General features: G+C 37.5%; 1 protein-coding gene across 1 annotated transcript in view; it reads right to left on the bottom strand.

Moving 5' to 3' along the window:
* LOC110463709 overlaps positions 1–25,313 on the bottom strand; it is a 116,699-nt gene that overhangs the window by 22,359 nt on the left and 69,027 nt on the right. The window contains exons 4-5 of the mRNA XM_021518513.1: positions 20,870–21,065; positions 16,841–17,029 (exon numbers count right to left, since the gene is read on the bottom strand). Coding sequence (XP_021374188.1) covers positions 16,841–17,029; positions 20,870–21,065 — 385 coding nt within the window. The remainder of the gene's footprint in view (positions 1–16,840; positions 17,030–20,869; positions 21,066–25,313) is intronic.

The raw sequence follows: 25,313 nt of genomic DNA, 5'->3' as shown, positions 1-25,313 counted from the left end.
GCCCCCTGGGGAGTCAGCCCCACCATTTGTACAATTTTTAATCACTACCACCTAGGGATGCTTCCAGTCAAATATGGTTGATATCCACTTCTTAGTTCCAGAGAAGAAGTCGCTTAAATCAGTATAGCCAAATACCCTTTTTGGCCCTGCCCCTCAGCCCCCTCGGGGGTCAGCCACACCATTTGTACAATTTAAAATCCCTGCCTCCAAGGAATGCTTTTGATCAAATATGATTGATATCCAGTGCACAGTTCTACAGAAGAACTCGTTTGTAGCAATATAGCCAAATTGACCCCTTTTGGCCCCACCCCTAAGCCCCCTGGGGAGTCAGCCCCACCATTTGTACAATTTTCAATCACAACCACCTAGGGATGCTTCCAGTCAAATACGGTTGATATCAACTTCTTAGTTCCAGAGAAGAAGTCGCTTAAAGCAATATGAGCAAATTGACCCCTTTTGGCCCCGCCCCTCAGCCCCCTTGGGGGTCAGCCCCATTATTTGTACAATTTTGAATCCCCACCACCTAGAGATGCTTCCAGTCAAATTTAGTTTAATTCCAACCAGTGGTCAAGAAGAAGTCGTTTAAAGAAATTGTTGACGTACGGACGGACGAAAGGACGGACAGACGACGGACGGACAGACGACGGACGACGGACGGACGACGGACGGACAACGGACGCCGTGGTATGGCATAAGCTCACCTGGTCCGAAGAGCTTATAAGTCAAAGTCATTCACTTTAACAAACAAAGTAGTCCTTGATCCCAGCATATGCTACTGACTAAATATCAACATTCTGGGCCTTTTGGTTATTCAGAACAAGTTGTTGAAATATTTTGAACATATTTGCTCCTTGTGACCTTGAATATGATTCAAGGTCATACATTTATACAAACTTGGTAACCCTTGATCCTAGTATGCTACTGACTAAATATCATTACCCTGTGCATTTTGGTGATTCAGAAGAAGTTTTTAAAGTTTTTAACATATTTGACCCTTGTGACCTTGAATATGGGTGAAGGTCATGCATTTGAACAAACATTGTAGCCCTTCATCTCAGCATGCTACTGGCCAAATATCATCACCCTGTGCATTTTGGTTATTCAGAAGAAATTGTTGATGTTTTTCCACATATTTGACCCCTGTGACCTTGAATATAGATGAAGGTCATTTATTTGAACAAACTTTGTAGCCCTTTATCTCAGCATGCTACTGGCCCAATATCAATACCCTGGGCATTTTGGTTATTCAGAAGAAGTTGTTTAAAGTTTTGAACATATTTGACCCCTGTGACCCTGTATATGGGTTAAGATCATTCATTTGAACAAACTTTGTAGCCCTTCATCTCAGCTAGCTACTGGCCAAATATCATCTCCCTGTGCATTTTGGTTATTCAGAAGAAGTTGTTTAAAGTTTTAAACATATTTGACTCCTGTGACCTTGAATATGGGTGAAGGTCATTCATTTGAACAAACTTTGTAGCCTATCATCTCAGCTAGCTACTGGCCAAATATCATCACCCTGGGCATTTTGGTTATTCAGAAGAAGTTGTTTAAAGTTTTAAACATATTTGACCCCTGTGACCTTGAATATGGGCGAAGGTCATTCATTTGAACAAACTTTGTAGCCCTTCATTCAAGTTTGCTTCTGGCCAAATATCGACACCCTAGGCCTTTCGGTTATCAAGAAGAAGTCGTTTAAAGTAAAATATTGACGCCGGACGTCGGACGACAGACGCCGGACGGACGGACGACAGACGCCGCGCCACGGAGTATGCTACGGAATCATTATTGCAGGTGGGAAGTATTCAAAGGAGAAAATAACTGCCCTAGCAGTTATTATGGTGCATGTATTCTTCCGGATAGCCGGTTAAGCTGAAAGGGAATTGACAGAAATGCTAGCACTGTTTATGTTATCTAAAACTATTAACCTCGCTAGTATCTTTGTCTGAGTTTGAACACAGATGAACTTAGTTTAATATGTTAATGGGCATGTATCGGAGAGACTTTACTTTGGTTGATGCGAAAGGAAGGGATGAGTGACTGGCTAGTTTGATTTTGCCATGAGGCCCTCCAAGGGATAACTGTTGTGTTGTCCACAGCGCTCGCGCGATCGGGGTCAAATGCGATAGTGCGCTATTAGATTTATATAATTTATAATATTACCGGGTTCAGTAAAATGGTATGATTTAATTATATTGCTGAATTAAACCTTTTTTTTATTTTTACATACAAGATCTAAAATTAGTACTAATATGAATACTGGCCTCCTCTGGCGCGACGACGCAAGAGATAAAAAAAAATCGCTCTTCGTCAGAAAGCTACGTTATCGCAGCTAGATTAAAAATGTCAAAAAGACAGACCAGGATGAATAACTGAGGAAGGAAAACCTACTTCTAGTAAATAGGATCGCATAACAATTTTTTTTTAAATCGTAATTTTTCAACAATTCATGTTTTCATATGATGTTGACTTAGAATGTTTGACCATGTCACAAACCTTTTCTCTATAAAGAATTAATTTTCAACTTCAGATAGAATCGGAATAGGTATTGAAAACAGAGGAAAAACAGTTGTTTATGTTGTAAAAATGACACGTGCTGCCGATAACTACGGCTTCTGTTTCGGACAAAAAAGAAATAATTAAAGAAAAGTTGTCTCAACATAAGAAATGGTCCATTTACAAGAATGCTTTAATCTATGTAAAGTATTGAAAAAATATAATGATCAAGTATCTCAACACGTTCCATATCTGACACAATTTCTACATGTACACATAGTGGTATTGCCATACAGTTTATTGTGTGTGATGGCTAATATTACTTATTAAGTGTTAGCGTATGGAGACAGTGAAAGTGGGAAAGAGAGTATACGTAAATTTATATGCATGGTCTAGAAAAAAAATGGTCCAAACAGAGACGTATAATACATGTATTATATGTCTCTGGTCCAAAGACATCGAGTTGTACACAATGTAATAAAAAAAAATCACAAACGTTCCTCTTTTTTATGTGCGTGTAGTTTGTCTTTGCATATATGAACTCTATGAAAAAATTTGAAAAGGGATATTCGTCTCGTGAATATTCCTTTTTACAGAAAGGTTTGTCCCATGGTTGAGCGAAGGTGTTTAGCCCCGTGCCATCTGTACTGGTCACATTCTGGTAATAAATTCAATATATATTTATATATATATCTACTTTATGTTTATGCCTATTATCATTGTTGACATTTAATTGTAAATGTATGACGGGAGAAGGCTGTGATAAATTGTAAAAACGTGTGCCCCATCCCTTGTTCAATTTTATTGGCAACTTAAATTCTGAATATTGGCAAGTGTGCAATTAACTTCTGATAATGAATAATTCATATTCCATAAGTTTGAATACGGACTTAGAAATCATATTACTTGGTTTCATAGTGCGGTAAGAAAGTTGCAGTTGCCTGACGACCCCTCTCTGGGGGCCCCTTTGGAAACCGTTTCATCTCGCTCACACCACTTGTGTTTACTGCCTAGTCAGGTGACGTTAACGGCGCTATTTTTAACAGGGCTTTCCCAAACAATTCAAGTGGTCAAACTGGACATTTGGAACAGACTATGAATATGGGGATATCCAGGTAACATAAGTGAAAGTGCATACAATACATAAATACATTAAAAAAATGGCTCTTCAAGTGATGTCCCTTTAAAGCTATGGGAAAATACAAGCCGATTTGTTTGAAAATTGTGTTGGGCAAAGTTACTGTGTAGCCTTAAATAACTTTTGGCTTTAAGATTATTCTATATCATGATATGCTGACATAATTTCGTGACAATTTGGTTCAAGAAATTTAATTTCAGCTTGAATGCATTTCATTTGAGAGTTGTTCAACACTAGGACTGGCTACCAACTGTAATAGAACACGAAGTCGGAGATCGTCAAAGAAATCAACGAATGGAACATTTTAAAGTTTCGAAATTTGTCTACAGGACGAAAATCCATGTATCACAAACATATTCTACAATGTGATAATGATATATGGAACCTTGTTTTCAATTCTCACATGTCGGAGAGATCTGTTAATAACCTCTTAGTGGCATTTGCTCCACAATTTCGCATTGCAGTATTTAGTTGATCATGCTTTGCGTTTGCATGTTAAGGCCCGGTCACAACCCACCGTGCATGTTTATAGTCCGTACTTTTTTTGGGGAGGCCACGGCCGCCACGTTTTTCTGAAAACGTGGGGAGGGAGTGGTAAGAGCAGGGAGAGAGTACGTCAACGCACGTCACACGCACGGTTGCGCAAGGTGTAAGTACGTGGCCCTCACGCCACGCCTGGCAGTGAGCGGTTGCGTGCATCGTACGTTGCACATGTGGTAAGTGAGTTGTACGTGCTTACAACTTGCTTACAATGTACGATCTCCGTGGGATTGCCACGTTATTGTACGGAGGCCGTACTTACACCTGCTGCTCACATACGGTGTCCTTACTCACTCGCATGTTGTTAGTGCGTGAAATTGCGTTGAACGTGTCAGGGGGGGGGGGGGGGGGGTGGGAATATATAGAACGACCTTCCGAGGTTCGGCTTTCATATTTTATACTGCAGAAATCAGTGCGCACAACGTGCGTTGTAAGTGCGGAGCACGTGCTTACTCGGTACGGCCCACGTCAGTTCTGCGTGCTCATTGGACAGTAGAACTGGGGAAGTGCCGGGCAAGCACAGACCACGCAATTATCACGTGCACAGCACGCACATGCTAAGTGCACCATTTGTAGAGGAAGTGACCGTGGACATTTTTTAAAAGACTCACGAAGTCAGTGCGTTGTGTGCTCATTGGCTGTAGAAGGCACGAGCGTCACCCGTACTGGGGTGAATCCGTAGCCCGACCGTAGCCTGAACGCAATGAAAGTTCCTCATGCACTAAAAGTGCTACGGCGTGTCTGCGTGTTCCCAAATCAGTACTGCGGCGGTACTCACCACGCACGGATCCCCAAATTTTGCCCACGTTTTTGCAAGTAGACAGCACGCACTAGCAAGTACGGCGGGTTGGACTTTCCTTCCTACAGAAGAAGAAGGATTTTAAATAATTGCTATGTTTCCCCTATTGGGCCCGCCACTCAGGCCCCTATGGGGCCAGACCCACAGTTTATACAAAATTGGTTCCCCTTTACCCAAGGATGCTTCAGACTAAATATGTAACAAATCCTTTCATTTCTGCAGAAGAAAAGGGATTTTAAAGAATTTGCTATGTTTTCCCTATTGGGGCCCGTCGCTCAGGCCCCTATGAAATAATATGAAATAAATCCTTTCATTCCTACAGAAGAAGGATTTTAAAGACTTTGCTATATTTCCCCTATTGAGCCCCGCCCCTCAAGGCCTCAAGGGCCAGACCCATGGTTGATACAAAATTGGTTCCCCTTTCCCCAAGGATGCTTCAGACCAAATATGGAATAAATCCTTTCATTCCTACAGAAGAAGGATTTTAAAGAATTTGCTATATTTCCCCTATTGAGCCCCGCCCCTCAAGGCCTCAAGGGCCAGACCCCCGGTTTATACAAAATTGGTTCCCCTTTACCCAAGGGTGCTTCAGACTAAATATGGAACAAATCTTTTCATTCCTACAGAAGAAGGAGTTCAAAGAGTTTACTATGTGATCCCTATTGGGCCCAACCCCTCAGGCCCCTCGGGGGCCAGACCCACGGTTTATACAAAATTGGTTCCCCTTCCCTCAAGGATGCTTCAGACTAAATATGGAACAAATCTGCTCAGTCGTTTATGACTATAGTAACGATTTTTAGGAAAAGTTGACAGATGCCGGACGACTGCCTTCGGGCAGGTGAGCTAAAAATGTAGGAGAAAATCTCTGGACAAAAAAATCAAATACTGAAATGAACAAAGGGCAATAACTTTTGCAAGAATCGTTGAAAAATGTAGGAAATTGCCAGACAAAAAAACAATTACTGTAAACAACAAAGGGCAATTTCTTTTGGAAAAATTGTTTAATCAAAATTCTTTTAAGGGAGACACAACTTCATATCATGATTATAATGTATACCAAGTTTCAAAGAGATCCGTTGAAAAATGTAGGAGAAGATTGCCGGACAAAAATCAAATACTGAAATAAACAAAGGGCAATTACTACTTTTGCAAAAATTGTCGAATCGAAATTCTTTTCAAGGAAACATAACAACATATAATGATTATTTAGCCTACTAAGTTTCAAAGAAATCCGTCAAAAAATGTAGAAGGAGATTGTCGGACAAAAAATCAAATACTGTAATGAACAAAGGGCAATTTCTTTTGGAAAAATTGTTGAATCAAAATTCTTTTAAAGGAGACACAACTTCATATCATGATTATAATGTATACCAAGTTTCAAAAAGATCTGTCGAAAAATGTAGGAGAAGATTGCCGGACAAATAAATGTTTACGCCGGCCGGCCGGCCGGACAAACCCATACCATAATAATCCCGTCAAATATGACGTGCTTATAAAAAGGATAAAGTGACTAAAGGATACATGTACACAGATAACCTTTAAAATATGAAATGAGGGTGAGATCATTTGTTCCGGAAGGATAACTTATCCTGTTTCATTGAGGATACCAGCCAGTTTATTCTTGTTTAATATTTATTATGACTCCTTAACAACTTAGGAACTGCAACGTGGTCGGGTCTATCTCTATCAAGGCCTATCATTTGTAGCAAGATATCCAACCCTTCACCATTGGTCAATAGGATATCTTCTACCCCTGGTCAATGGGGTTTCTTCAGCCTCTGGTCAGCAAGGTTACTCTAAACTGGACACTACTTTGAACCCATTCAGTGACAGTGAACAAACGCCAAATAAAAAGTTTGATAAGATTTATTATTATACATAGGAGTACTGGAGCCAAACAAGTATGACAGTTGCAAGATTAATACAAGTCAATATCAATGTATCTCACTCTTGTTCTGTACGTAAGTTTACACTAAAACTCCCAATATAGCTCAGTTTCACTATTGTACTGACGTACAAAGTAAATCTGACATATAGATACTCATTGACCTACATTTAAAAGACTTAAACGTCACTTTACAATATAACTATTACAGGGAAATCCCTAAAGATAGCTTGATAGATAGAAATTCATGACAATTGGCTCTTTCCCTAGGAAAAATAAGAAGTGAATCCCGCTCGAACCTGGTAAGCGGTTTCGAGATCTTAAAACCGTGTGTACTCACCGGCTGCCGAGTCGTGACTGCCGATATTTAGGAATTGTCCCAAACATGACAAATGACTTTGATCTTTAACACAGTGACCCTGATCAGTTGACTTATTCTTCAATTCCTGCCAATTTTCCTTCTTATAATAACATAAAAAAATGTTCATCAGTGAAAATATACAAAACTTGGCCTTGACCTTTGACCAAGTGACCTTGACCTTTGGTCACTTGCCTCCTTGTTTAGTTCTGACCAACATTGCTTCAAAGTGTCAAAACAAAATGTTCACCAGTGAAAAGACACAAAATGTAACCTTCACCTTTGACCAAGTGACCTTGACCTTTGGTCAACTGACTCCTTGTTTAATTCCGACCAACATTGCTTCAAAGTGTCAAAGTACAAAATGTTCAGCATTGAAAAGATACTTAATTTGACCTTGACCTTTGACCTATTGACTATGACCTTAAGTCAGTTGACTCTTTGTTAAAATCCGAACAAATTTGATTCATAATGTCATAACAAAATGTTCAACAGTGAAAAGAAACTAAATTTGACCTTGACCTTTGACCCAGTGACCTTGACCCTTGGTCAGTTGATACCTTGTTTGATTGTGACCAACTTTGCTTCATAATGTCAAAACAAAATGTAAAGCAGTTAAAAGCTACAAAATCTTACCTTGACCTTTGATCCGATGACCTTGACCTTCGATCAGTTGACTTCTTGTTGTATTGTGACCAACTTTTGCTTCATAATGTTGTAACAATATGTTTACCAGTTAAGAGCAAAAACAATTGAATTTTTTAATGTTAAAATCCAAGATGGCTGATAAGCAGCCATTTTGAATCCGATCTGCCCGAAAAATTACAAAGGAAAACTAAGATGCATGGGAAATCATCATGTAAAATTTTAAAAAGATACGCCATTGACTTCCATCAATATTGTGCAAAAGAAAATGGTATAATTTCACCCAAATACACGCCATACCATATTCCTTATATTAATACTGTTATATATTTCTCACTTTGATAATTGACTTGACCTAAACTGTATTTCACTTAAAAAACAACGTTTAACAAGATTTCCAAACATCCTACGCTAAATGCATGAGACTAGAATAAATAATATATTTTTGTTCCTGAGATGAAATTAACTAAGTGTAGTAATACACATCACAAATACTTTGGAATCCTACCGCTGCCACCAACTGTAACATGGTCGGGTCTATCTCTAGCAAGGCCTATAATTTGTAGCAAGATAGCCAAACCTTCACCCTTGGTCAATAGGGTCTCTTCTCAGCCTCTGGTCAGCAAGGCTACTCTAAACTGGACACTACTTTGAACCCATTCAGTGATAGTGCACAAACACCAAATAAACATTTTGATAAGATTTATCAATATATATAGGAGTACTGGAGCTATACGAGTATGACTGTTGCAAGATTAATACAAATCAATATCAACGTATCTCACTCTGGTTCTGTACAGATGCACTAAAACATCCAATATGGCTCAGTTTTACTATTATACTGACTTGCAAAGTGAATCTGACACATAGATACTGAACAATAAGCCTTATTTCTTTCAATTTTAGTAGTAGGAATTATTTCTGGCTGAAGTTATTTATGGTTTCTAATGTAAACATTGACCTACATTTAAACGACTTAAACGTCACTTTGCAATATAACAATTACAGGGAAATTCCTTCTAAAAATAGCTTGATAGATAGATTTTCATGAAAATAGTCTTTTTCCCTAGGAAAAATAGGAAGTTAATCTCGCTCGAACCTCTTTAGCGGTTCCGAGATCTTAAAACCGTGTGTACTCACCGGCTGCTGAGTCTTGACTGCCGATTTTAAGGAATTGTCCCAAAATAATGGGACTCTGTCCCGATAAATTCATGTGCCGGGACTCTTATCTGATTGTTAACATCCACGCAATGTGAAAACTTCAGGCCTCAGAAACGGCGCATCGATTTACCCAATACAACCCAATACTATCTAATACAACCCAATACAAGTGTCGATTTACCCAATACAACCCAATACAAGTATCGATGATTTACCCAATACTATCCAATATAAAGTTAAATGTACCCGATACAATTAACGATGTTGTGCAGATCCGGGTATTTTTTGGCAAGATCGTCGTTATTTGGAAATCCTTGATTCAATCTATTTCATTTCAAAATATTTCATTGTTAATACAAACAAAGATAAATACAATTATTATAGAAGAAACATAACAATACATGTATTAACAAAGGGACCAGACAACAGGCTTAGCCTATATACATGTAAGTCTTTTCCTATAAATACTGGTATCCAATTATTTTAATATCATTAATTTATTGAAGTTATATGGGTGGAAGATAGGACAATAACGAAAAACAATGATTTATCAACTATAATGAACGAACACACATACTCACTCACTTTCATACTACCATTCGTAATTGGTATATTTTATATCGTTAGAACTTGCATTTATCTATTAGACATACTAACGACACCATGGCTACATGAAGATTTATAAATCCTAATAGGTTATAAACAGAGAAGATGTGATGCCTTAAATACCTATAAAGAGGACATTCGAAGAAAAAGTGTATTGTTTTTTTTCTATATTTTGCACCACATGAACAGGAACTCAAGCTGTGTTTCATTCACGAATGGAACAGTAAACGAATGGATACACATTAGTGAAATGCTTTTCTTTACCTTACCTACGATGTCTGGAATATCCCCTCCCCTCACCCCAATCCCTCTTGTAATGCCTAGTCATCATCTTCATCCGATCGATTTGATATCTTCACATGTAAAATATTATTAGTCAAGATCTTTTGCTGGATTGTACGTTGTCCTGGTGTGGTGGTACCAACTCGCTATTTCATTATCAGTTCATTCTGTTACGTATTCGACAATGGGTAATTCGTATATGTGTCACAGAATAGCGATTGGTACCTTATATTCTAAGTTTTTAGACAAGTGCATCATTACATCAAATCAAGCAATAGGTTTTAATAAAATATGTTTAAACACACTGGAAAGAGTGCCGGAATATTTCATTAGTGGTAGATAGTAGGACAATAACGGGAAAAAAACATAATAAAACTCGCTTACTCTCTATTACCATTTGTACTTTATACATATCTTCACACAATGAAAGAGTTAACCTGTTTATTACTTGAGTTAAGACACATATATGTATGTGCAAGCAAAGAACGAGTACTAAAACCTACTGCAAACATTTGGCGTATCAGGGGCTACTCACTCTATAAGAAACCTACTAATAGTAAAAAATTCTTTTCAAAAGATTTTAAAGGAATCTAGACTCTGCGAAGTCACAGAGAAACTTGATAAAGAGCGCGAGCTAGACTCCAAAGAAAACAAGAGAAGCAGCTAGACTCGGAACGACTCCAGAGAAGCGACTTGACTCCTAATTTCCATGGAGAAGCTATAACGCAGAGAAACTTGATAAAGAACGCAAGCTAGACTCCAAAGAAAACAAGAGAAGCAGCTAGACTCTGAACGACTCCAGAGAAGCGACTAGACTCCTAATATCCATGGAGAAGCTATAAAAGACTATGAATTGGAAATGCTAGACTCCGAAGAAGGCAAGAGAAGTCACTAGACTCTGGAGGAATCCAGAGACGCGACTAGAATCATAGCCACCCCAGAGAATATATCTGTTAGATTTACCATGAGAAAACTGGCTACAGATAAAGTGAAGTAATAATCTATTTAAGAGATTGGGGGTAAATTTTTGAATTCAAGTTTCATTGTTTTTTTTAATTTAGTTACCATTTTGATGAAATTTTAACATTTTATTATTTCTTGGTAATTGAGTGTTCCATGTATATAAAATGTATGCTTATTTGCCTCTATAGTGAATGACTAATAATTCTATTACGAACTACATATAATTTAACAACGAGGGTTATTTATTATCAAAATGATTATTTAAAGCTCAACATGGCTATTATCTGATTGTGTAATTTTACTTTTTTCCGAACATGAAACAATCTGAACAAGTTTATGTAATTACCAGTGATTTCTTTTGTAAAGCTGATGGATACCATAAAGTTAAACATCTGTACACACCTGTTTCATTCAGACAACAGTGTAGACATCATCAGATCATACGCAGAAACAGGATTTGTAACAAATGTAATTTGAGAGATATAGAAGACGATCGAGTTCCATTTTATTCTGATTTGTCCATTTTATAGCGATTTGAGTCACAGATTAATCAAAACATACTATTATAAAAAACCCTCAATTTTTAAATTAATACAACTACTTAGTATAAATATAAATGTTATCGTGCTATCCAATTTAGGTAAATAATTATATTTGGCATTTAAGAGGCGTTACTTATAGGTTTATGTATTGTGGTGTTTCACTACGCTCATGTGTTAATTAAGTATTGTTACACATTATTGTGTATTATAATATTATATCACTGACTTTAATCTAATTTCGTGGTTATATGTATATATGTATTTACCTATAAGCCTAAGGGCTTTTGGTTAATAAAGAATGAATAAGTGAATGAATGAAGAAGAACATCCACGTGTGATGTGATTGACATGTATTTAGGTATGGCTTTGATCTGAACATCTGAATCAGTTTCATACCTAACCATTGGTTGACAGGTAATGCTTGCTACAAATAACAATAACTTCTGTATTTCTTTGATTTGATTTTCGAATAAAAGTAAATCATTCCCGCAATAATTTTCTTCATAAATAATGAAATAATTTCTCTATATTTTATCCGATATGATAACGATAAATTATTGTATATCATTCCCACGATAATTAACTTCGTAAATAATGTTGGGTTTTTTCCAAATTTTTCCAATATATACTAGCGGAAAAAAGAAACTGTGCATGCCCTAAAATGTGTTATAAAAATAAATGTGTATGACGTAGAACAACAAGGTTTTCAGGGACAATTTATTTGTTATTTATTAACAGTTGCATTCCATTTTCGACTTTATGGAATCAATAAGTTCCGCTCAGGAGTGACGTAAACACAGCAGGGGTCAATACTGATTTCACAAAGTTAATACCTCGTATGTTCACCGTTTGCCTGAATGCAATCCTGGCAACGGCGATGCATGGAGCCTATCAGACGGTTCAAGAATGCTTGTGGGATGGCATTCCAGATCTGTACCAACACTGCAGCCAAATCAGCCAACGTCACAGGTTGATTAGGTAAAGCCCGTAATCTGAGCTTCATTTCATCCCAGACGTGTTAAATGGGCGACAGATCGGGGGATACAATAGATCGGGGGATACACCAGGCCAGGATAACACGTCAACGTTCTGCTGGGCCAGAAAGTCCATAGTGACACGATCTGTGTGTGGCCTGGCGTTGTCCTGCTGTAGCGTAATGTGACATTGCTGCCCTTCCACGAATGGAACGACGTGGGTCCGGAGATTCTCGTCACGGTAACGTAGCGCATTCAAATTCCTGTAAACAACCACCAGAGGCGTTCTCCCGTTGGCTGTGATGCCGCCCCAAATCATAACGCTGCCTCCGCAGAAAGAACGTCGTTTTATCACACACGCGTCATGGAAACGTTCTCCAACGCGACGATACACTCTGGAACGGCCGTCACTACTTTCCAGATGGACTCGCGACTCGTCCGTAAACAAAATGACTGCCCAATCCCGTCGAATAAATCGCAGATGCCTTCTGCACAAGTCTAGACGTGCTACACGATGACGTGGCACAAGAACTGGGCGGATTGCAGGACGTCGCGGACGGATAGCTCGTTCACGCAATCGGTTCCGTACAGTTCTCGGTCTTATTGGTAGCAACCCAGGGATTGTCCGTGCAGTCAAACTTGCCGTTTGGAAATGATTTCTCAAATGGACAAGCCGAATATGGTTGTCCTGTTGATATAGCCAAATTGCCCCCCTTTGGCCCCGCCCCCAAGCCCCCTGGGTGTCAGCCCAACCATTTGTACAATTTTGAATCTCCACTACCGAGGGATGCTTTCAGTCAAATATGGTTGATATCGATCTCTTAGTTCCAGAGAAAAAGTCGCTTAAATCAATATAGCCCAATTGCCACTTTTTAGCCCCGCCCCACGGTTTATACAAATTTGGTTACTCTTCACCCAAGGATGCTTCAGACCAAATATGGAACAGATCCTTTCATTCCTACAGACTTAAAGAAGGATTTTAAAGAATTTGCTATGTTTCCAATATTTGGCCCCACACCTCAGGCTCCTCAGGGGCCAGACCCCCAGTTTATACAAAATTGATCCCCCCTCACCCAAGGATGCTTCAGACCAAATATGGAACAAATCCTTTTATTCCTACAGAAGAAGAAGGATTTTGAAGAATTTGCTATATTTCCCCTATTGGGCCCCACCCCTCAGACCCCCCGTTTATACAAAATTGGTTCCCCTTTACCCAAGGATGCTTCAGACTGAATATGGACCAAATCCTTTCATTTTTACAGGTCCCGCCCCTCTGCCCCGAGGAGGGCCACACCCACCATTTGTACAAAATTGAGTCTCCTTGGCCAAAGGATGCTCCAGACCAAATTAGGATATAATCCCTTATTCCCTACGGTAGAAGAAGGATTTTAAAGGTTTTACCTCTATTTCCCCTATTGGGCCCCGCATCTCTGCCCCCAGGAGGGCCATACCCATCATTTATACAAGTTTGAGTCCCCTTGGCCTAAGGATGCTCCAGACCAAATTTAGTCAAAATCTACTTGGCCGTTCAGGACTAGTAGCGTTTTATAGGAAAAGTTGACAGACGAACGGACAGACGGACAAGGTGAGCTAAAAATAGAATCTTTTTTTAATTTTTGCCTTTAACCTTTTAGCTTTTCCGGGTTTAAGTCTTTTCCTTATTGCCTTTGTCGCTTGACGACTATTCGAAAAAACGAAATGTCATATATAAGCCATTATTCAATTATTGTTGACTGTGTCAATTCACTTTTAGCTTTTATTTATTGCTTACTTTTATTTTTACATTACATGGCGAACACACAATTTCTTTTATCAATAGACATTAAATCATCAGTAAACACTGAATTGATGTTTATTTGAAAAACATTTTCGTTTTTCCTTGCCTTTAATTTCCGAGCAATATGCATAATACCATAAATATTTGATATTTAAGCATTATCCAACATACCTGTTACAACAGTGAACGTACGTATACTATTTTAAGAGACGGATTCACCGAACGCATGCATACACGTTGTCATTAATCATGTTTTTTAAGAACATGTCCATGCAGCCAATCGAAATAGGTAGTAAGCGTACCTTACGCGCCATACCTCTTTTAATATTTCACAAACATTCAGTTGGACTTATTTAAATAAGTTAAAGATTCTTGTTTGCATTTTACGTTTCACTGATTCAACAAGACTGACCCAATGGGCCTGCATCGGTCACCTGGTATACATTTGTACATCATTTGTAACCTTAAAAGTGATCTTGAATAAAGCTTAAGGCACAATATAAGTATTTATGATTAAAAGTAATTCAAAAGAACCTGTTGAAAGATTTTAAAACATATTACTCCAGCGACCTTGAAAATCGAACAAGGTCATTATGTTGAACAAATCTTATAGCCCTTTATCTCAGGATGCAACTTGCAAAACATCACCTATCTATCCTTTTGTTTATTGAAATTAGGTCATTTAAATGTTTAAACATATTTGAGTAAATGTGACCTCGAAAGTGGGTCAAGTGGTTATTCGGAAGAAGTCATTTCAAGATTTTAAACAAATTTTACCCCTATGACCTTGAATATAATCAAGTTCATTCACTTGAATAAACTTGGTAGTCCTTAATGCCAGCATGCTACTGACAGATATCAACATTCTAGGCCTTATGGTTATGCAGAAGAAGTTGTTTAAAGATTTAAACATATTTGACCCCTGTGACTTTGAATATAATTCAAGGTCATTCATTTGAACAAACTTGGTAGCCCTTCATCCCACCAAATTACAGGCCAAATATCATCATCCTGCGACTTTTGGTTATTCAGAAAAAGTTGTTTTAAGATTTTGAACAGCAATTTATCCCAGCATGCTACTCGCCAAATATCAAAACCTCAGGCCTCTAAGTTATTCAGAAGAAGTTGTTTAAAGGTTTTTAACATATTTGACCCCTGTGACCTTTAATATGAGTCAAGGTCATTCATTTGAACAAACTTGGTACCTCTTCATCGCAGCATAAAACTGTCAAAATAGCATCATCCTAGGGTTAACGGTTATTGAGAAGTTTTTAAAGGTTTAACATATTTGATCCCTGTGACCTTGAATATTAGTAAAGGCCATTCATTTGAGCAAACTTGGTAGCCCTTCATCCTAGCATGTTACTGGCCATATATCATTATCCTAGGCCTCTTAGTTATTGAAAAAAAAATGTTTAAAGTTTTTTTAACACAATTGACCCTTGTGACCTTGAAAATGGATGAAGGTCATTCATTTGAACAAACTTGGTAGCCCTTTATCCCAACATGCTACTGGCCAAATATCATAACCCTAGTCATCTTAGTTATTCAGAAGAAGTTGTTTAAAGGTTTCAAACATATTTGAACCCTTTGACCTTGAATATGAATAAAGGTCATTCAATTGAACAAACTTGGTAGCCCTTTATTTTGAGCATGCTACTATTTAAATATCATCATCCTAGGACTTTCTGTTATTGAGAAGTTGTTTAAAGGTTTTAAACATATTTCACCATTGTGACCTTGAATATTTGTCAAGGTCATTCATTTAAACAATGTTGGTATCCCTTTATCCCAGCATGTTACTTGCTAAATATCATAACCCTAGGCCTTTTGGTTATTCAGTAGAAGTAGTTCAAAGGCTCTAAACATATTTGACCCCTGTGACCTTGAATTTAGGTAAAGGTCATTCATTTGAACAAGCTTGGTAGCCCTCGATCCGCCCAATCGACTGCGTCAGTTTGAAATAAATGAGTTTTTGAACAGCTGAAGATTGTCACGTTTTGAAACGATGGCAAGATATTTTGAAAGCATATTGTGTTATTGGTAAAATCAAATGTATAGGCTAGTTCCATAATAAAACTGTATTTTACAGAGTCCTGTAAGCACCAAATATCAGTATGACTATAACATAACTGTAAATGTTTTTACATGACTCCCCAAACCTTATTGTGTCCAGTGATTGAGAATTATTTCAGCATTATTTCCTGGCCTCAGGGGTGGGGATTGATGGGGTAGGGGTGGATAAATATTCAACTGTTACATCCTGATCAAATTCTGAACTCAATTGGATAAAAAAAAAAAGAGAAAAATATTTTTTCATTGGGGGGTACTTTTTGGTCAGGGTATAAAAAGTATCCAGGGGTACATTTTGGTCGGGTGTATAAAAAGTATCCGGGGGGTGGGGAGTTGAAGATAGGTTGGGTAATGACTATAACATAACTGTAAATGTTTCTACTTGACTCCCCAAACCTAATTGTGTCCGGTGATTGAAATATATTTTGGCATAATTTCCTGGCCCCAGGGGTGGGGTACTTTTTGGTAGGGGTATAAAAAGTATCTGGATACTTTCAATTCTGCATAAAAAGTTTCCGGATACTATTTAAGCAGGAGGTACATTTTATGCATGATACCGGACACGAATTTCGGATGCAAGTGTTCTGCTAATAGTACTTACATCACATTCGGCAGCTAGATGTCCAATCATGACAGCTCCTCCAACAACTGCAGCTCCTACAACTGCACCAACAGCTAAAACAGGGGCTGTGGCAGCAGCAACAACGCTGCTTGTAACACAAATACCACTGGCGGCACCGACTCCGATGGCTGAAGCGGCAATAACAGTCTTACCAGCTGCATCATTGTCCTATAATGTTAGTAGAACATACTTTAATCTTTAAGAGTCTTTCTTTAGCAAGGTAAAATTGGACTATTCAGTGTAATATTTGATAACAATTCGGATGCTCGTGCCCAAGTTTTGAAATGTTCTAGAAAAGAAACAATTTACAGCGAGTTAATTCAAGATTGAAATAGATAATGAACTTTTGAAAAAAAACCATTAATTTCATTTAAATACCATACTCGTGTATATAAACCATGAGCATTATTGGTATTTCAATGAAATTATTTGTTTGACAATTATCAAGTTTATGGTTAAACGGAGTGTAGAATCCGTGACGGTGCCTCAATAGTGCATGTTTTGAACTGCATTTTGTAATACATTTGTCCTGAAAAAAAAATTGAGATATCTATACATGTACATACTAAACACTTGTTGTTCTTGAATGAAAAATATTTAGACTGATATCAGTCCAAATGCCAGGATTTCAAGTTTAATAAATATATACCACGTTTTGCATAATACTGAAACAATCTTTTTCAAAACAAGAGACCCAATGGGCCTGCATCGCTCACCTGGTATTAATCTCACACTTGTAATCTTAAAAGTGGACTAAAATACAGTTACAGGCAAAATATCAGTGTTTCATTCATTAGAACCTATTAAAAGATTTAAACATATGACACCTGTGACCTTGAATGTCGAACAAGGACATTATAATATTAGGTTGAACAGAGTTTATAGTCTTCCAACCCTGCATGCTTCTGGGAAAATATCATTACCCTGGACCTTTTGGGTATACAGAACAAAACATTTTAAGATTTAAACATATATTGACCACTGTGACCTTGAATATGGGCAAAGATCATTCGCTTGGTAGTCCTTCATCCCAGTATGTTAATGGCAAAATATCATCACCCTTGGCCTTTTGCTTATTAAGAAGAAGTCATTCAATGGTTTTAAACATATTTGACCCCTGTGACCTTAAAATATATATGTCAAGGTCATTCATTTGAACTTGGTAGTCCTTCATGTCAGCATGTTACTGGCATTATCCTAGGCCTCTTGGTTATTCAGAAGTTGTTTAAAGGTTAAGAATATATTTTACCCTGTGACCTTGAAAAAAGATGAAGGTCATTCATTTTAACAAACTTTATAGCCCTTCATCCAGCATGCTACTAGCCAAATATCATCACCCTAGGCCTATCGGTTATTCAGAAGAAGTTGTTTAATTGTTTAAAACATATTTGCCCTCTGTGACCTAGAGTATAAGTCAAGGTCATTTATTTGAATAAACTTGATAGCCCTTCATCCCAGCATATTACTGCCCAAATATCTTCACCCTAGGCCTCTCGGTTATTCAGAAAAAGTTGTTTAAAGGTTTTAAACATATTTGGCCCCTGTGACCTTGAAAGTGGATCAAGGTCATTTATTTGAACAAACTTGGTAGCCCTTCACCCAAGCATGTTACTGGCCAACTATCATCAACCTAGGCCTCTTGGTTATTCAGAAGAAATTGTTGAAATGTTTTTAACATATTTGACCCCTGTGACCTTGAATATAAGTCAAGGTCATTTATTTGAAAAATTCTGGCAGCCCTTCATCCCATCATGTTACTGGTCAAATATTATCACCCTAGGCCACTTGGTTTTTCAGAAGAAGTTGTTTAAATGTTTTTAACATATTTGACTCCTGTGACATTGAATATAAGGCAAGGTCATTTATTTGAACAAACTTGGAAGCCCTTAATTCAAGCATGTTACTGGCCAAATATCATCATCCTAGGCCTCTTGGTTATTCAGAAGAAGTTGTTGAAAGATTTTAACATATTTGACCCCTGTGACCTTGAAAATTGATGAAGGTCATTTATTTGAACAAACTTGGTAGCCCTTCATTCAAGCATGCTTCTGGCTAAATATCATCACCCTAGACCTCTTGGTTACTGAGAAGAAGTTGTTTAAAGTAAAAAGTTGAAGCTGGACGGACGCCGGACAACGGACGGACGCCGCACCATGCCATAAGCTCACTTGGCGCTTCGGGCCAGGTGAGCTAAAAATATTTAAATATTCATTTTTATCCTAAAGAAAATTACTTTAGTTATTGTTTAATTGTGTGCGTATATTAGAAAAATATATATTTTTCTATAATTGAAGCATTTTCCTCATTTCCAAAGAAACTAGAAACAAAATATCCAGATAGATCTTCAAATTTAATTCTTAGTTTACGTAATGGCAAACTGTTTTGTCTGATATCAGTTGAAATATCGCAAATTCAAGTTTTTTGAAGTATAACAAGTGGCATATAAATATGAAATCCTTATAAAATTTGACTTTTTTAGTAATATATACTAAAAAAGTCAGATTTTTTAAAGACTTAAATTTTTCATAATTCTTCTCAGAAACATTTGTGTTCTCTTCTATGACTTGAATACTGGCATAATACTTGTGCTATACTGTTAATAGAAACAAGAGGTCCAATGGGCCTGCATCGCTCACCTGATATTAATCTCAAACTTGTAATCTTAAAGGGGACTAAAATACATCTACAGGCAGAATATCAGTGTTTGATTCATAAGAACCTATACCAAAACCTCTTGGTTTTTCAGAAGAAGCTGTTTAAAGGTTTAAAACATATTCAACCCTTGTGACCTTGAATATTAGTCAAGGTCATTCATTTGAACAAACTTGGCAGTCCTTCATCCCAGCATGCTACAGCCCAATATCAGAACCCTTGGCCTTTTTGGTTATTGTAAAGAAGTTGTTTGAAGATTTTAAGACAATTGACCCATGTGACCTTGAAAATGGGTCAAGGTCATTCATTTGGACAAACTTGGCAGTCCTTCAGCACATCATGCTACAGGCCTAATATCAGTAATCTGGGCCTTTTGGTTATTGTGAAGAAGCCGTTTGAAGATTTTAAGACAATTGACCCATGTGACCTTGAAAGTGGGTCAAGATCATTCATTTGGACAAACTTGGCAGTCCTTCAGCACATCATGCTACAGGTCCTTTGGGCCAGGTAAGCTAATACACGAAATTATGTTTCGGGTTATCATGTGTAAGTATTAAAACATTTGGCAATGACACGGGGTCTAGACCCATTAGACCCTATACTCGATAATTGTCAATTATTGTAAATAGTCGCCGTGGCACCTTGGGATCCTATTCCTGATCATTTTCAAATAGAGGAGATTTTGTTCAAATTTCATGTTTATTGGCCTGGTTTTGTATGAATGCCTATTGCAACCTAAATTGAACTCTATGTACAAGATCTCTATGGCACCCCCTGTCTATGGAATCTTCCAAAAGTTGGGCATCAACACAAATCTTTGTTGCAACCTCTTTCTGTGGAACCTCGAAAGTATTGCACCGGCATCAAGTTACGTGCATTTATTTTTTAATTTTGAATAACTTTACCTCACCCTTGAAAAGCAAAGTTACAAAGCTATTCGTTGTTCCGAAGAATGAATAACTTTCAAAATTTCAATTGCTTCTTTCTTTTGATTCCGCAATATTACAATATCAAACGGGAATTATAATGTTCACAATTATTTCACAATATCACAGCACTATCGAAATTAACACAAATACCTAATGTGACATAGTTGCCAAGATACAATTCAACAATGAAAATGTTTACTTATCATGTCAGAAGAAAAAAAATACATTGAAATCGTGCTTTGGTCGATCATGTCGATCCTATTGAGTTGAAAAGAATAAATGTAAGTAACTGTCCATACATGAGTTCATCAATAGAAATTCTGGAACACAATAATGTTTAGTGAAAGCTGTAATATGATGATTAAATACACTAGTTTTACAATGTTTGAAGCATCACACTACGGTATTACAAAATATCTAAACGTACTGCCCATTTTGTTCCAGCGTGAAAAGCCGTGCCCAAAACAGCACAGCCAACAGCTCCAGCTCCAGCTACAACTCCAAACGCTCCCATAAATCCACAAGCAGCACCCCCCTCAGCAACAATGGCAGCTCCACATGCTAAACCGACAACTCCACCAGTAGCCTTTGTGTCTTGTAATGCTTTCTTTTTGTAATCCATACTACAACGATAATTCAATTACTCACATTAGATATTAATTTGCAAGACCTTATTTATTACCCGCAGCACCTGTATTTTGACATTTACATGAGTGTGTCTCCCTTGCATACCTGTATATTCTCATGGATCTTAACGGTCACCTGACATCCGATTCAAATTAGGACTGTCATCCAAGGGCCAATTCATACTTTTCGTCGGTCCAAGTGACCTTGCTGCATCGTCCATTAATTTTTCCTTGTGAACACAATAACTTCAGTAAATATGAAGCAATTTTGATGAAACTTTGTATGCAGCTTTGTATTAATGAGATCTTGGATAAGTTTGAATACCAGACCAATTTGACTATAACTTACATAGTTATTCCCCTTGGTAATTCTATTATTGTTGGACCCTGTGAACACGATACCTGAAATAAATGAGTGTGACTCCAATTTTGACCCAAGGGGTCTGTTTTGAACAAACTTGGTAACTGTATATCTTCTGTTCTTGGGTAAAAGAAACAAGTAAAAGCGTAAATCAATGATTTATTAAATAAGGCACAAAATTTTAATAGCACCTTGTTAGTAGCAAAAATACGTCATGAATGAAAACAAGAGGCCCATGGGCCTTAACGGTCACCTGAGTCCTACAGTATTTATTTTTGTTGTTGAAATATGTACAGTTGTGGGATCGCACAACGTTACACGATGTGCGGTGTGCGCACGATGTGTGCACGGTGTGTGAACGGTGTGTGCACGATGGGCAAACGATAAAAAGCTGGAAGATCATTGCTTGCGCACATATGTGCGCACGATGGACGGACGTTGTGCGATAACAATCGTGGTTGGTGTAAATTGAGGAATGCCTTAACAATATATACGGTTTCATGTTTAAACATATACACTTGATGTTTACGTATGTTTCTATATTCTAGCAACATCTATAAACTTATCTTTCTGTCTATACATTCTTATATTTAGAAATTGTATTTTCTGTGTTTTTAAACAAACTTAATCGACACATGTAAAATTACAACACAATCCCGTATACAGGTAAACATAACCACTTTGTACATGTACCTGGAACGTAGTTTTCCCCCCGCCTGGGGCACTTACGTAACTCGTCGGTAAGGCCGGGGTGTGAAAATCCAGGTGAAGGGGAGCTATAGGCAAACGAATGCAAATAACAAATACTATTCATTACGGTCAAACGGTATCTCATATCAACTCTGTGTGTCAGGCACTGGTCAGGTAAAACTCCGGACACTCATCAAATTGTTATTTACCTGTTCTGTTACCTTGGAGCCAAACCCATTCTTGACAGCCTAACGGTCGCTGTAATACTGTGTAACACGCATTGTGAAATTGTATAATCTTGGTTATTGTGATGAGAAATTACAGATATATACACAGAGTACATTATTGCATACAAGCTTTCCGTATTTTTGTCATTCCGTAATTTTGATCTACAAATGAAACCGAATCGCACAGTTGTGCGGAGAGAAGCGCACAACGGGGCGAACGATTGCTAAATCGCACAGTTGTGCGCACCATGTGTGGACGATGTGCGGACGGTGTGTGAACGATGTATGCACCGTGTGCGCACGCTATTTTTGGTGCGTTGTGAGGTCCCACAAATGTACCAATTTGAGTAAAAAATAGTTAAGTATAATGGCAGCCAAATTGTATTTCTGATTGACCCGAAAAATAACAACACTTTGTCAGGACCATGATTCGATCATTCCTACAAAGTTTCAGTTCAATCGGCCAAGTAGAACTTGACTTTAAGTTTGAAATAGTTTTTCAAAATGGCGGCCGTGGCGGCCATATTGGATTTCTGATCGACCCGAAAAATAACAACACTTTGTCAGGACCATGAGTCGATCATTCCTACAAACTTTCAGTTCAATCGGCCCAGCAGAACTTGACTTTAAGTTTGAAATAGTTTTTCAAAATGGCAGCCGTGGCGGCCATATTGGATTTCTGATCGACCCGAAAAATAACAACACTTTGTCAGGACCATGAGTCGAGTATTCCTACCAACTTTCAGTTCAATCGGCACAGCAGAACTTGACTTTAAGTTTGAAATGTAAAATGTTAACGGACGACGGACGATGGACGACAGACGACGACGGACGACGGACGACGACGGACGAAGACGAATAGCAATAGGTCACTTGAGCTAAAGCTCAGGTGACCTAAAAAAGGTGTACCACATGAATTTTCATCTATTCTTGTGTAATGTCAATCAACATCACAGGGCCAAATAATAATATAATGACAAAGGGCAACAACTCTGCAGGTTACCGTCAAATAATTACCGGACAAAGTTTCATTGAACTCCGTCAACATTTATTCAAGTAATCGTGTTTACAAGGTCCAATAATTATATTATTACAAAGGGCAATAACTCTGTAAGTTACTGTCAAATAATTCCCAGTTTCGAACTCATCCGAAATCTTATTGATATAAGGCTACATACAGAGTTTCATCAAACTTGGTTGATATTTACTCAAGTTATCGTGAACACAAGGTCCAATACAAATAGTGTAATAATATGATTGCCAAGGACAATAACTCTGTAAGTTACTGTCTAATAATTCCCATTTTCCAACTCATCCGAGATCTTATTGATCCAGTAATAATATTATTACAAAGGGCAATAACTCTGTAAGTTACTGTCAAATAATTCCCATTTTCAACCTCGTCCGTGATCTTATTGACATATGGCTGCATACAAAGTTTCATCAAAATCTGTTAACATTTACTCAAGTTATTGTGATCACAAGGTCCAATAATAATATTTTTACAAAGGGCAATAACTCTGTAAGTTACTGTCAAATAATTCCCATTTTCAAACTCGTCCGGGATCTTATTGACATATGGCTGCATACAAAGTTTCATCAAAATCTGTTAACATTTACTCAAGTTCTCGTGTTCAAAAGGTCCAATAATAATATTTTCACAAAGGGCAATAACTCTGTAAGTTACTGTCGAATAATTCCCATTTTCGAACTCGTCCGAGATATTTTTGATATATGGCTGCATACAAAGTTTCATCAAGCTCGGTAAACATTTACTCAAGTTCTCGTGTTCACAAGGTCCAATAATAGTATTATTACAAAGGGCAATAACTCTGTAAGTTATTGTCGAATAATTCCCATTTTTCAAACTCGTTTGGGATCTTATTGATATATGGCTGCATACAAAGTCTCATTAAACTCGGTTAACATTTACTCAAGTCATCTTGTTCACAAGAAAAAGTTAACGCACAACGGACAACGACGGACAAAAAGCTATCACAATAGGTTACCATGACCTATGGTCAGGTAACCTTAAAAGCAAAAGCTTTCAATTATGTAAGTAATATGTCATCTGAATTTATGTCAACCTTGTTAGAATTTTCCGGGATTTTGCAACAGCTTGCCATGTCCGATGCCCAATATCATCCGAAATATCAGACATTTTGTTTTTTTATCCTGCATATGGATTGGTTAAGGAAAATTAACAGCCGCATATAACCTTTATCAAGAAACAGAAGCTGTTTGTAAAAATGACAAATAGGTCAGAGACCTTGACGTTAAACATTTAACACCATCATGTCAAGAATTTGTAACGAGTTATCTAATTGGTCAACTAAAAGGTAAGTTTTATTAACTGTTTTGTAAACCAATCAGATAGCTCATTGCAAAACAACTTCAGACTTACGTTCCCGACATTAGACGTCTGGAGCTATCTCGATCATGCATGGTCCCGTTTTGTTAATAAATAACATCGACACGCGACAAAACGACTTCGTGCATTGGTATTAATGGATAATTAATCAAGGTATGTTTTTTAACAATGCGTGTATTTGATTTAATAAGTTGGTAGTACTGAACTGAAAATAAAACTAAATCGAATCTAATCCTCTGTATCTGGTTTTCAGAGTGCGATACCTTATCAATATAGTATGGTAGACAGACTTTTATATATTTTAACATACATTTTTAATTTTATTAACCATTAATCACCATAATTTAAGCATATTATATGTAGCGTTTTGATTCACATTTAAAACGAAAAGGAAGTTAATAAAAGTAGATAATCAAAATAAAAGATGCAATCCGGAAACTAAAAGGTGCCGTGTTTACGTTTGTTTTTATCCTTATACTGTAAAATCATGGCAGTGTCTACATGTGTTCGGAATTTGATGCGGTTTCTGGATGTCTATATACTGATTAACGTGACACTGTACTATATGTATTTAGTACTCTCACACAACACCCCCC

Source organism: Mizuhopecten yessoensis, unplaced genomic scaffold (genome assembly GCF_002113885.1).
Source record: "Mizuhopecten yessoensis strain PY_sf001 unplaced genomic scaffold, ASM211388v2 scaffold10921, whole genome shotgun sequence".
Classification (NCBI taxonomy): Eukaryota; Metazoa; Mollusca; class Bivalvia; order Pectinida; family Pectinidae; genus Mizuhopecten; species Mizuhopecten yessoensis.
Note: the sequence above shows the minus strand (reverse complement) of the source record. Positions and strands in the feature narration are given on the sequence as shown.